General features: G+C 41.8%; 2 protein-coding genes across 5 annotated transcripts in view; one reads left to right on the top strand and one right to left on the bottom strand.

Annotated features, from left to right (window-relative positions):
* Positions 1-10,293, top strand: part of Mob2 (MOB kinase activator 2) — a 27,561-nt gene extending 17,268 nt beyond the window's left edge. Inside the window, exons 1-7 of one of the 4 annotated variants that reach the window (XM_089083029.1) lie at positions 1,326-1,467; positions 4,324-4,481; positions 4,838-5,561; positions 7,952-8,206; positions 8,529-8,653; positions 8,871-9,098; positions 9,612-10,293. In XM_089083029.1, the coding sequence (XP_088939155.1) occupies positions 5,302-5,561; positions 7,952-8,206; positions 8,529-8,653; positions 8,871-9,098; positions 9,612-9,691 (948 nt within the window). In that variant the 5' untranslated portion in view covers positions 1,326-1,467; positions 4,324-4,481; positions 4,838-5,301 and the 3' untranslated portion in view covers positions 9,692-10,293. Of the gene's footprint in view, positions 1-1,325; positions 1,468-4,323; positions 4,482-4,837; positions 5,562-7,951; positions 8,207-8,528; positions 8,654-8,870; positions 9,099-9,611 lie in introns of those variants that run through there. The other 3 variants (XM_089083030.1, XM_089083031.1, XM_089083032.1) reach the window with 3 other exon arrangements.
* On the bottom strand, positions 9,325-12,528 carry LOC105432712 (uncharacterized). The gene is made up of 4 exons (XM_089083033.1): positions 11,940-12,528; positions 11,475-11,752; positions 10,977-11,340; positions 9,325-10,873 (listed from the first exon to the last, which is right to left on the bottom strand). The coding sequence occupies exons 3-4, from the start codon at positions 11,261-11,263 to the stop codon at positions 10,447-10,449; spliced, it is 714 nt and encodes a 237-aa protein (XP_088939159.1). The 5' UTR covers positions 11,264-11,340; positions 11,475-11,752; positions 11,940-12,528; the 3' UTR covers positions 9,325-10,446.

Raw genomic sequence — 12,528 nt, 5'->3', positions numbered from 1 at the left:
CAAAAGCCGCGAGATTTTTACTTTAAGATACAAATTTAAAATAAATTCTAGATTATTTTTATATATTTTTATATACTTTATCTATACTATCCGATACATTTTCCGATTTTTCAAGAGCACATTCGATTTTAAATGTCCTACGTACGTACATTACATATATACCGCATAGCGAATTATTTAATAAAGCGTATAAAAAAGTACGTATTTTCAAATGTCATATCAATTAGAAACGTATCGAATGTATATTAATATTTCAATCTATCTACCTCTAAACATCATTCGACTCGCATCTATTCTTCCTTTCCGCTTTGTGCTCAGCATTTCATATAGCTTTAATATAAGTATGGAAATTTTTTGCGAAACAGTTGCATTTTATTTGCGTGGCAGATTAGTTTTGCGATTATGCTAATCCCTCCCAGGTCTAACGAGGAAGGTCAGATTCGGCGGAGATCAACGCGCCCATATCTCACGGTTGCGTTGTTACTATACGCAACGTTATGGTGTACAAAACACCATCGAACAATCACCGGGTAGAAATGTACATGCGCGAGCATACTCTTGGTCTTGCGCACATAGTCGAACAACTGAAATGTTGAAAAACAGACACATTGTATATATTACCTACACTCAATATATATTAAATGCGATGTGAAATCGAAGAAGTATTGATATGTTATCAGCTAAGCAAATAATTTCAAATTTTTTGGAACAAAACAAGGAAAATACTTGTCGAGTCATTTAAATTAAATAAATCCAAGTCAAATGAGATTACGGGTCTTGTCCGATCGAGATCGATCGGACAAGAGATGTTTAAAGATGGTTAAAGATGACGTTGCTGGTATGCACATTCGAAACAAATTTTTGGCGTATACGTGAATACGAACAGTTGATTTCAAAGAAACTTCTCGTCATCGCATCACCTTCGAGCGATCGCGTCTGAAAAAGCTGCGATTACTAATTTCCATTCTGTAACTCGTAGCTTTCGTGTTTCTCGTTATAAATATATTAAAAGCGGAAAGTGTCTGTCCGCCCTTCTCCTTTAATGAATTATTAATCATCTTTCCTCGTTTTTACTTCTCAAATCACAGTCTCCGGAAACTTGAGAAATGTCAGAGCGGAATTCTTTCAACGGTGGTATTGTCGGTGATACTTTCTGATATCATCATTTCTAATCTGAGCAGCACTTTGCGGCGCATTTCATCCGACCGACTCCCTTCGTCCTCTCTCGACTCTCCACGACTCTCTCGGAGACCGCGATCTCGGCAGTCGCGTCCGTGCGCTCGACGGCGACGCGTCGTGTCACGTCACACGAGAGGTCGGGTCCATCTGTTTCCGTACAGGTGGAGGTAAAAGTGGAGGAAGAGGAGGAGGAGGAGGGAAAAAGAATCGTCGGACCTGGACTCGCGGCCGCGAGATGCGCGGAAAGCACGGACAACGCCTCGCCGGAACGACGGCCAAGTTCGATACGTATGGTCGACGCGTTTAGAAAGTTCACGGCGGCATGCGTCATGGCCCTCTCGGACGCTTCGTTCCCTCCCGCCTCTCTCGTTTCTTTCCACGTGAAGGGGAAACGTCTTTCCATCCGCCGTATTACGCTACGATGGTCGGTGATGGTGATTTGCGGGGCGCGATGCGGCGTGATTCAATTAGGGAAGTTAGCCCGCATCGCGCCCCGCGACGAGACGCGGCGAGATAAGGGCAGGATCAGAATAGGCGATTTTTCTCGCGCGAGAAAGTGTACCTTTCTTTAAACTGTATAATTGAGAACTCGAGGAGTATCGACGACTCTCTCTCTCTCTCTCTTTCGCGATATTTAATCCGCAAAATTTAACCGATTTAAAATTAACAAATTCACGTACAAAAAGCTCTCGCAGAAATTTATAAATATTTTTGAAAGTAACGTCTGCAAAAAATTTAGTGATATACTTTTAAATTTATTTTGTTTAATTTATTTATTTAAAATTGAAAAGAAATTTTTGCCATTGTTTTTACATTGGAAGTAAAGTGCCATGATATCTTGCGCAACGTACGTATTGAAACGGAGTGGAAATTATTACCTCTAGGCAATTCTATTGAGAACTGACTGAACGCTCTCTCATCGAAGAAAAACTCGATTAGATCATTGTTACTGTAGGATGAACAAGTTGTAATATGAGTAAAAGAACGAGAATTATTGAGAGAGTTGGTAACTAAATAGATCATTATTACGTAATGCAAAATGAATGAGAGAGGAAAAGAAAATGAGAATTATTGAAGCAATGCAAACCGGAGCTTGAATAGACTGATGTCTGTATTTTCTGTCTGAAAGTTCTGCCGTGAATTTTTTAAAGAAAATATCAGGTTTTCGTGAACGCGCGCGTCTAAGGAACGAGAAAATAAGGTGGTCCCTTATTTATTCGTCTGATCCCTTAGGATTTCTGCCGAGAGGCCGAATCGTGACGAATTTTTCCTGTCGAGAACGAAACAGCTGAATTTAGCCCTCGACAACTATGTCTTAGATCCACGGGATAAAAAAGATGTTCCTGAAATGGAGCATTAAATTGAGCATTAAATTTGGCAACATTTTATTCATATTTTAAAAATTGATATTCATACATAAATTGTATGTATAATTTATTAAATATAATAAAAAAAGTATAAACTTTGTAAATTCGAGTTAGAAGGGGACGTGTCTTTACCTGGTTAGCCCTTATCGCCACATTTCTCGGGCTGCACAGTTTAAATCTTGAACGAAGGCCGACGTGACCTCGTCCAGGTCACGATCAAGGACGCACATGTCACGGCTCCGTCGAGTTGGTCGAAAATCGTCGGGAGCTACTTGGCTCGATTTCGTTCACTTTGCAACGCACCAATGCTCGAATTTCCGCTCGAGCGGCTAGTCGGGTTGATGGCTCTCCAATATGCACTGTTATTATCTTTTGTAACTGTCAATTTCTCTCTGTAATTTGCGATGTTGTAAATTGTAAATTATTTTAAAAAAAGATTTTTTTTTTTTTATTCGAAAAAGACATCTTTAATTTATTTAATCTACGTGAATCGTTGTAAAGTTTTCTGTGATGTGATATTTTTGTACAATTTTATTTCTTGTTTTTTAAGATATTATTCAAATGTTTCTTTAGAGAGAAAACTTTTGTAAATCGTAAAAGGAAAATGGGGGGGGGGGGGGGATCGTATGCATTGCTTTAATCTCAGAAAATGTAAATCTCTTTCGACTTTTGTTATATGTGTGTTATGAGAGTTCCGTTCAGCGCAAAGTTCGCGTTTCACATTTGCACCGATAACTCGCGACAGGAAATAACATTCGCGGAAACAATGTGGACTTTTGTGCCAATAAAACGAGTGCTCGTGAAAAAAACGAAGGCAAAGTGTAAAACGAGCCATTCCGTCAGAATGAAATACGCGAACGTATATTTGCATATTGCTACGTTCTTCAATTTATACGTTTCGATAAGCTTCTATATTATATCGGTAAAATTTATTGTACTTATATTGCATCTCATTTAAATTTTTATATCCGCATTTTATTCTTCATCACGTTTACGTTTTATATCGCTCGATATACGTATCGCAGTAAGCCAGATTCACCCGATAATTCTCTACATTCAACGTTCAACATTAACGGGATCGCGATACCAAAGTTTAAAGCACGATAGCCGCGAATTCTGCACGTTTGCGGAATACGAGCGTAATTCTAACATGCGCGAAAAGTTAGTTGAGGCACGAATTCGCCACCAACTCTCTCTCTCCGCCCTCGCTCGAGATACTCGTCACGAGAGATCATCGATCATCGATTCTATCTTGGCTAATCGGAGTCGCTAATCTCCTGGCTTTCGATTACATTTTTCCTCGCGGCATTATTACGCACGTGTACGCGATAACCCAATTCCTGAAAGACACCAAAACGACAAACCTGGCATCGCGCCAGCGGCGCGTACCGCCCGGATTTTTCTGGACAGATCGTCCCGTCGAGGAGAGACGCTGAGAGAGTACGTAGAGGAGAGAGAACGCGAGAGAGAGAGAGAGAGAGAGAGAGAGAGAGAGAGCGGGAGGGAGGAGTAGTAAAAGAGGGAAAGGCAATTTATTGATAATGTCCGAAATGTAGATTCCTCGGGAGTACACGTGAGGAATAATAATAATTTCACATGCACACGAGCTCGTATCGGCCGCGCTCGATCAAAATGGGAGTTTCGGGGGGGGGAGGGGGCTATCGGTATATTAATTCGCGCAGTATATATAGCCGTATACGTAGCTTGAATTATTCAGCTTCTCCGACGTGGCGGAGTTCGATTCCCACCGAAAGCGAACGTTCGAATTTTCCCCCAGATGACTCGACGATGACCGTTCTTTCGCGACTACCGACTAAATCAGGTCGATTGTCTTCCAAGGAGTGTCTTCCGCACGGCTTCCCCGTCGTCTTCCCCGCGAGCAATCTCTTCTCCGTGCCCGATTAGCTCGGGCATCGCCAGGAATCACCAGATCTGGTAAGACGATGAACACGAGCGAGCGGGAGCTCGAGATTAGCTAAGCTCGGCTAAGCCGCATTTAATTTGAAAGAATTATCCGAGGAAATTATCCGAGGGAATCACGGATCCGGATTCACGGGAGAATTAAAGATTATTAAAAAAGTCAGAATCTACATTCCGACGCGATGCGTGGGAATAATAAAATCAAGATGTATAAGTCTGAGATGTACGGGTATTAAATGATCGCCGGCCGTTTTGTCCCTTTTCTCAATGTGAAATTAGAAGATCTCGTAGCCAGAGAAACATTAGAATTTATAAAAGTTGAATGTAGTTAAAGTGAAGAACGTGAGTGTATTAAGAGCGAGTTCTTTTAGAAAAGAAGAAACGAGAACGAGAAGAAAAGCGCGGAGTAGAGAAGTAATCGTTAGAAGAAATCAAAGTCTAGAGAAGTAACGAATCCGACCGATTCTCCGATCCTGTCGTTAATCAGGCAGGTGCACCGAGGACCGGAAGGAGATTCTCCGAAACGTCTCTCGAAAACGAACAATCCGTCCTCGACGGATCAAAGAACCTGCTCGGGGGATTCTAGGACTCGCCGCCCCTCTCCCCCCCGCCATCGTCGAGCGTAGATTTCCGCCGGTCTCGAGAGAGAGATCCCGGACAAGCCGTCGTTCGATGACAAACGTACAAGATTTGGTGCCTACCCAGCGTGCGTGAGCGGATCCTCGGGCACGAGGGCGGTGCGCCGAGGAGATCGTCCTCGACCACGACGATCGCGACGACGACGACGACAACGACAACGACAACGACGACGACGACAACGACGACGACGATAACGATGCTGCGTTCGCCGGCGCGTGGCGCCATCACCGTCCTACGGGAGCCCTCCTCCGCTTCCGCATCCGTTTCCGCCGCGGCGGCAGCGGCGGCGGCGGCCGCGGTGGCGTCCTCGGCCACCACCGTCTCGGCGCCGTCGACGCCGGTGCACCACGGCGGCGCCGGTACCGGCGCCGGTAGCTCGAGCAGCGCCTCCTCCTCGCGTCTCTCCCTGTTCGACACCTGCCACAGGAAGATCAGGCTCTTCGGCGAGCTAGTCGCGTGAGTTTCCTGTCCTCTCCGCCCTTCTCACCCCCCCCCCCTCCCTCTCTCTTCCCTCCCTCCTGCAGACGATATCCCATGCAGACGTGTAGATATGTGCATATGTGCGTGCCGTAATGTCAAGTTGGCCCGGTGTGTAATTAAAAATAAAAGAAAAAAAAAAAGCGCATCTTCTCTACGAGATGAGAGAAAATTCGAGGGTCCATAACAGATCAATGCCGCATCAATGCCCGAGGCATCGATAGCGTCATGGTGGACCGAGTATTATTGTACGAGATAACTGTTGTCACGCGATTAGAGACAAACGTCATGGACGATGATGAAATTGTTAAGCGTATATCTACGTCAGTCTTTTTTTTTTTTTTTTCTTTTCTTCTACGGAGATGCAGCTTCTTTCCAGGAGCATGTGTGCTTTCTAGAGAGAGATTTGTGCGCGCTTTGGCTCGTGTAGACGTGGCTGAACATCGCTGCTATCGTATTGCATGTAATTGCATTTTTCACTGGCAGGAAGCTGAATGTGCGACGCGGCTGCCGCATACTGAGCAAGCTCGATTCGAAAACAGTACTGGGAAACCAGTTGTTATGTTTAGCTCTCGCGCGCGCAGAGACAAGAACACTCCTCTGTGTGCTTAGCTGCGTATTCTTGTGCGGCTCACATTAATTGGAACTATCGTTTTCTTTCTTGATATTTATTATATTATCAAGTTGGTGCAAAAGATTTGTTTTGTTCTCTTACTTTTGAATACGTCACTTTTCCGAATATTTCGGAAGTGCAATTGAAAAATTTCTTTTCTAAATAGAAAAAAAACATATTGTGATAAAAATTACTTTAAAATTATATATATATATATATATATAATTTTGTTTGGAATTTGTTTTCGCACTAATGCATTCGCTCTTTTGCACCAATGTAACAATAAATTCTACTATACTTATTATCTCGCAATTTATATTTATGTATATTTATACATATGTACGGATTATTTTTAAAAGATTTATTGAAAATATGGGTTTTTGTATCAAACACGCGGGATGTCTCTTGAATAAAGTTTCAATGACAAACTATTTGGAGTAGATTTTCTTTTCGCAAAGAGGCTTAATTAATCAGCGTCTCAACTTTTTTAATTTCTGATACCAAATGTTAATTACAAATTCGAACTTCAATATAAGTCTATTTAAATTAGTTTCAATTTATCTCATCTGCAACTTCGTTTCTGTTCTAAAAAAATGTTTTTTTTACAGTGTTTGTAAAAAATTTGCGATTAAAATTTTTATAGATAGTAAAGTAAAGCATCCTGTACATTGTTAATATGTAAAATATAGCGCTCTTTACATATTATGGATATCTGACGCTATGTTATTGGCAAAAGTGAGATAAAATCTCTATTTTGCATATTTTGCATACGACAATAATTTCGCATTACAACAATTGATTTTTATAGTTATTTCCAATTTTCTACTAAGTAACATTATTATTTATGATTTTTCTTTTAAAAGATTTTTAATTAAGCAATATTGTAAGCGATTTCTGACGTTTTGTTTACGCGGAAGAAATGATTTGTTCCTGAAGGCGGGATGCGAGAAACAACGCTCGGCTCCGCTGATGAATTAAAGACAAATTGAATAGAGTCGGGAAGCGTCGAGGGTAATCCTGTAAATCCGATAATTCGCCGATTTGATTAATGAATCGCGTCGGACGATTAGGGACAAAACGTTTTGTTCAATTCCCGTCCTGTCCCGGTTAATCTATAGACCGCAAATTAGCATGTCTATAAATCGATAGTCGTGATGCGCTGTAAAAAAAATTTCTCACCACTTTCACTGCCGATTGTTTGCGAAGATTTTTGCTCTAAAACGACACTCAGTCGAGCTCTGTCATTTCTCAAGTAACACTTATTAATTATACTTACGATATTGGCACATTTTCGCATTTCTAATCTTGAGTTATTTCTTTTAATCGTTAATCTTACAAGAAAGCCGATTTTTTTCCTCGCTCCTTTTGCAAGTACTCTCTTGTCATTAAGCTGTTCAAAATCAATCTTACTTGATTTTGAAGTCGTTGCTTTTCGTAACAATGAAATTCTATAAAGAGGAATCGACTCTCTCTCTCTCTCTCTCTCTCTCTCGAAAATCGATCAATTTGGTTTCGGACAGCGTGCCCATTAATTTCATTCACACACTGAGACTGTGCTGTGTTACATGTATATATTTATGTCCTTTTACACGCGATTTTATCGTGATTCTGCTTGATTGGCTTGAACGTCTTGAAGAAAGTTCGTTCGGACGCTGCGACTCGTCTCTCTCTCTCTCTATCTCTCTCTCTCTCTCTCTCTCTCTCTCTCTCTCTCTCTCTCTCTCTCTGATCATGCGATCGCTTTCTCGTTTTACAGAAAGGCCAGACGAAAGGAGAAGGATGCGGGAACCACGGAGGATCCGAAATTGTACCTGGAGGAGGCCACCCTCGAGAGGCAGCTACCAGAATTGGACCTGAGAATGCTCGTGGACCTACCACCCGGCCTCGACTATAACGAGTGGTTGGCGTCACACACCCTCGCACTGTTCGATCATATCAATCTCGTCTACGGCACGATATCCGAATTCTGCACCATGACGGGCTGTCCCGACATGACTGGTCCCGGCTTAAGGTACATATTTCGTCGCCCAAACAAATTTACACGTATTACATTAAACAACGAATTTTTCAATCACAATTTTATCGTGATAAATATCTCTTTTGATAATCGGAACTGAACAACAGATCGATTCTCGATCTGTATGCACATATGATATCTTTGCTCTAAACGCATAGTCATGTCGTTTTTTTTTAATAGAACACATTATCACATTTCGTTAACGCAGCCTTGGAATTTGATCGAAATCAATTATTGTATGCCATACGAACGTCGTTGTAATTCTGCACTCGAAACAGCCGATTGATCTGTGACTGTGATTGATTCATTGTTCCAGAACGTATCTGTGGTTCGATGAAAAGGGGAAGAAAGCGAGAGTTGCGGCGCCACAATATATAGATTACGTTATGACATTTACGCAACGCACCGTTAGCGACGAAACTATATTCCCTACGAAATACGGTAAGTATTCAAGTACTCACGTACTTTCGCGAGTAAATGTAATTAATTAATAAATCGTTATACACTTTACGCTACCTATAAGTAACGTGACGTTATCGAGATTTCATTTATTGATCGATCGGATTTATTATTGACCTTATTCGTGTTTACGTTATGCAATCAGCCTGAGAATGACGAGAGCGATGTTATTAATTTCGCCGCCGATGATATTTTTCAGCAAACGAGTTCCCGAGCTCATTCGAGTCGATAGTGCGTAAGATCCTGCGGCTACTGTACCACGTAGTGGCACACATTTACCACTGCCACTTCAGAGAGGTGGCGCTTTTGGGGTTGCACGCTCACCTCAATTGTGTATTCGCCCACCTCACGCTCCTTAATCAACGCTTCAACCTTATAGATCCCAAGGAGACGGAGATCCTGGGGGACCTAGAGGCCGCCCTCTTAGGTAAGCTTTATACGCCGCCACCGCGACCGTCGTCGTCGCCGCCGCCGCCGCCGCCGCCGATGCGGTATTGATCGATGCCGATTACGCAATGCCGGCGAAAGATCCGAGACTGGATTGCGCGTTTCGAGCGACGGAATATTTCCTTCTTGACGATCGATAGGGACACGTATCTCGAGAGAAACCTTCTCTCCGCGTAATCTTTTCTCGTAACGAGTCAATTCAAAAATTTCAAATCAAGCTAGAGAGAAATTTATTTAAAGAAAAAATGATTATGTACAGAGGTGATTATGTACGTGTCTCCTATAATATTCGTTATCGTTAACGGAAGACTTGGCTATGTCGACAGTATGTATACAGACTTACAGAAAAGAATCTTCCTTGTTATGGATTTATTATGCGATTAAGGGATGAACCCAATTACGTGATGCATTAAGTGTATATTTAGTTGATTACGTTATACGTGGAAAGATCGATTTTAATACTATCGATTCTTCCCTTGGTTGTTGCTTGCAGGTGACTCGACATCCACGCCTTCGCAGACCTTAGCCATCCAGGAGACTCCGACCACTACGAACACTAGCAGTACCACCTAGATCGCTGCGATGCGTTTTAGCGAGCGAGCAGAGGTTGCAGTTCCTGAGACTAGGTGACGATAGGCGATACGTTCGTTCGTTCGGTTTCTTTTTATCTCCTTTTTTCTTTTGTAGATTACATGCGAAAAATAAAGTTTATTGCGATACGATCGATCGGTAAGAGAGAGAGAGAGAGAGAGAGAGAGAGAGAGAGAGAGAGAGAGAGAGAAAGATAATGAGAGAGTGAGAAAACGAGAGTGAGAGTGCGAGAGAAAGAGAGAGAGAGAATGAGAGAAAGCAGCGATTCTGTAAAAACAAGAAAAAGATATACCAGTAATACCTGTACATAGCAAAGTGTGGACAACTACATGATGTAATTAGGTTCCTCCGTTTGTTGTTTGTGAGATTGTACATAATTTATTAAACGGTAAGATACACGAGGACGGGAAAGAGAGAAAGGATAAGAGAGAGAATGAGAGAGAACGCGCGAGAGTGACAAAGAACGAGTATTGATTATTATTGACAAAGCTAGTTGCTATAAGATACTTTGTTCTGTAAAAAATGATACAATAATAATATTGTAAAGTTAAAATAATACCAAATATATACCTGGTGTTAAGGCATGTGTTGGTGGCGAATTAAATGTGCGTTGCGTGAGTATGCAGATTCCTTTCAGAAATGAGTCCACAATTTCCAACACGCGGAAATCGATCGAAAATCTTCAGTTGAGCAGTTATTAAAACTGCTGGATTTTCGAGAATCTCCAATTTGCGAGCTCAAGTGGAAACGGTGGTCGGCGTGTGAACGTGTTTCACCTCCACGATTCTGATTGCGGCACAGAGATTCGCGATCTCCCTCAGAAATAGTCCAAACGCCTCGGCTATCGGTTCGCAGAGGTCCCTCAATGACGTGGCGATATTGTAAAGAAGAATTAGTATTGGCTGTATGAGAGCGTTAAACAGAATGGACAGCATTGGTTTCAGAAGGTAATCCGCTAACATTTGAATTAATCCCACTATCAGCGTCCGAATCACACTGTAGAGCACAAAGCGAAGAAGCTGCAGGATAAAAGCTGTGACAAAGGCGATACCGATGTGAATCGTGCCGAAGATTTCCGCCCAAAATCGGGTTGCTGCCTGATCGGTTTTTTCAGCGCATCTGTCCGTGATTAATACAGGATGGCAGTCGGTCGTTCGATAATATCTACAAAAAATATTAGATCCGAATGGTAGCGCATGAAACGAATTGGAGAATAATTTTTATATCTGAGAAAAAAATATTGTCGTCTTAAGAGATTGATACCCACGCGGAGCTTCCATGATCGAAATAGTAGATCTCTATTTTCTCCGCTACTTCTTTCCTCTTCGGCTTTGTTTTCGCCGGATATTTAGGCAGTTTCGATTTGTCAGCTTCACATTTGGCATTTTGGCATATATTCGGTATCCCTTCCGGCAGTCCTTCGGAAGACGGATGGAAGACAAAGGATTGAAATTCATTCGGCGGCTGCACCGTGTCGAGATGTTCACGCGCCCCGTTTACACGCATTTTGGCATAGTGAGGACACTGAACCTGTTTCAATTTTATCTCGTACATTTTGTCCCCTTTACCGACACCGTTTCTCGATCGTTTCCGAGTGAAGCGGCTCCAAAACGGACGCGATTGCGGTTTATCTGAAAAGCGCAAGTTTAAACCATCATTGCTCTATTTTCCTTCTTCAACGTATATTTAATCGCGCGACGGACAATGTGGACACAAATCAAGTGGATTTCCATTCTGATCGCGAGATCGCGACGTCTCTATGTACCTTCCTTGATTTTCACAGGCAGAACGTAGCCGTTGCTGGAACGATAAATCCGCTTTGAGAAATGAATCAGCTAACAAGACAAGTCAGGCGCGATGATTACATTTTGTGGCTGTGGCAGGGGCACGGGAAACTTGGTTTAAATCGCGTCGTCGGTGGTTGACTCCTTGGTTTCTCCCGCTGTAGCTGGCGATCCGGTCTTCCTGGGACCGCGGACGGAGTATCGGCTGTTACACAGTAAGTTGCGACTGGCGATGCATCAGGACATTTACAGTCTGTTTCTGCAAGCAGCGACGGAATCGTTCAACAATTAATGATCTTCCTTGACATTTTTGAGAAAGAAAGTTGTCAATAAAAAAAACGGTTAAAAAAATCTGCTGTCAAAAAAATATTTTATGTGCCTTGATAACATATATAGTTTGCGCTTTTATAAAATGTTTAAAAAAAAAAATATATATAGAGATATACCTTTGGGCTCTTCGACTGCTTCCTCGATCGTTTCGACGCAGACCGCATTTACATCGGAATTTATAGCCGAGGTAGCGTCATCCGAACGCAAGGATGTGAGATTCGATGGTTCTGTATCAGCGCAAGAACAGTCCTCTTCGGTAACCATGTTAAGCGCATTCTTTACGATCAAACATATGAAAAATTAAAGTAACATCAACGTCGAGTAACACAAACCAAACTATAACACAAACTGGGAATAAAGGCGATAACAAAAGCGACCTATAGTCGTACATTGTCATATTCAAGTCATATCGATTCTTATCTCTTCAAGTAAGTATACCGCAGATATAACTTCAGTACAAAAATTTGAAGTTAGTCATAATGATTAATGCCGAAAAATAAGATATTAAAGGACAGGGTTCAATGAAATTTTTGTTAAACAAAGATCTATTATTACAGATTACTGAAGGCTTCACGATATCCACAGAATTTCATCTTGCTTAGGAAAATTATAGAGAACAATTTTATTATCACAAATATAGAAGTCCATTGCAGTCTTAAAAATTGCATGCAATTAAAAAGAAATCCTTTGCAGATTTACCCAAGT

The sequence above is a fragment of the Pogonomyrmex barbatus genome, unplaced genomic scaffold (genome assembly GCF_055798465.1).
Source record: "Pogonomyrmex barbatus isolate J1 unplaced genomic scaffold, ASM5579846v1 scaffold7, whole genome shotgun sequence".
Taxonomy (NCBI): Eukaryota; Metazoa; Arthropoda; class Insecta; order Hymenoptera; family Formicidae; genus Pogonomyrmex; species Pogonomyrmex barbatus.
Note: the sequence above shows the minus strand (reverse complement) of the source record. Positions and strands in the feature narration are given on the sequence as shown.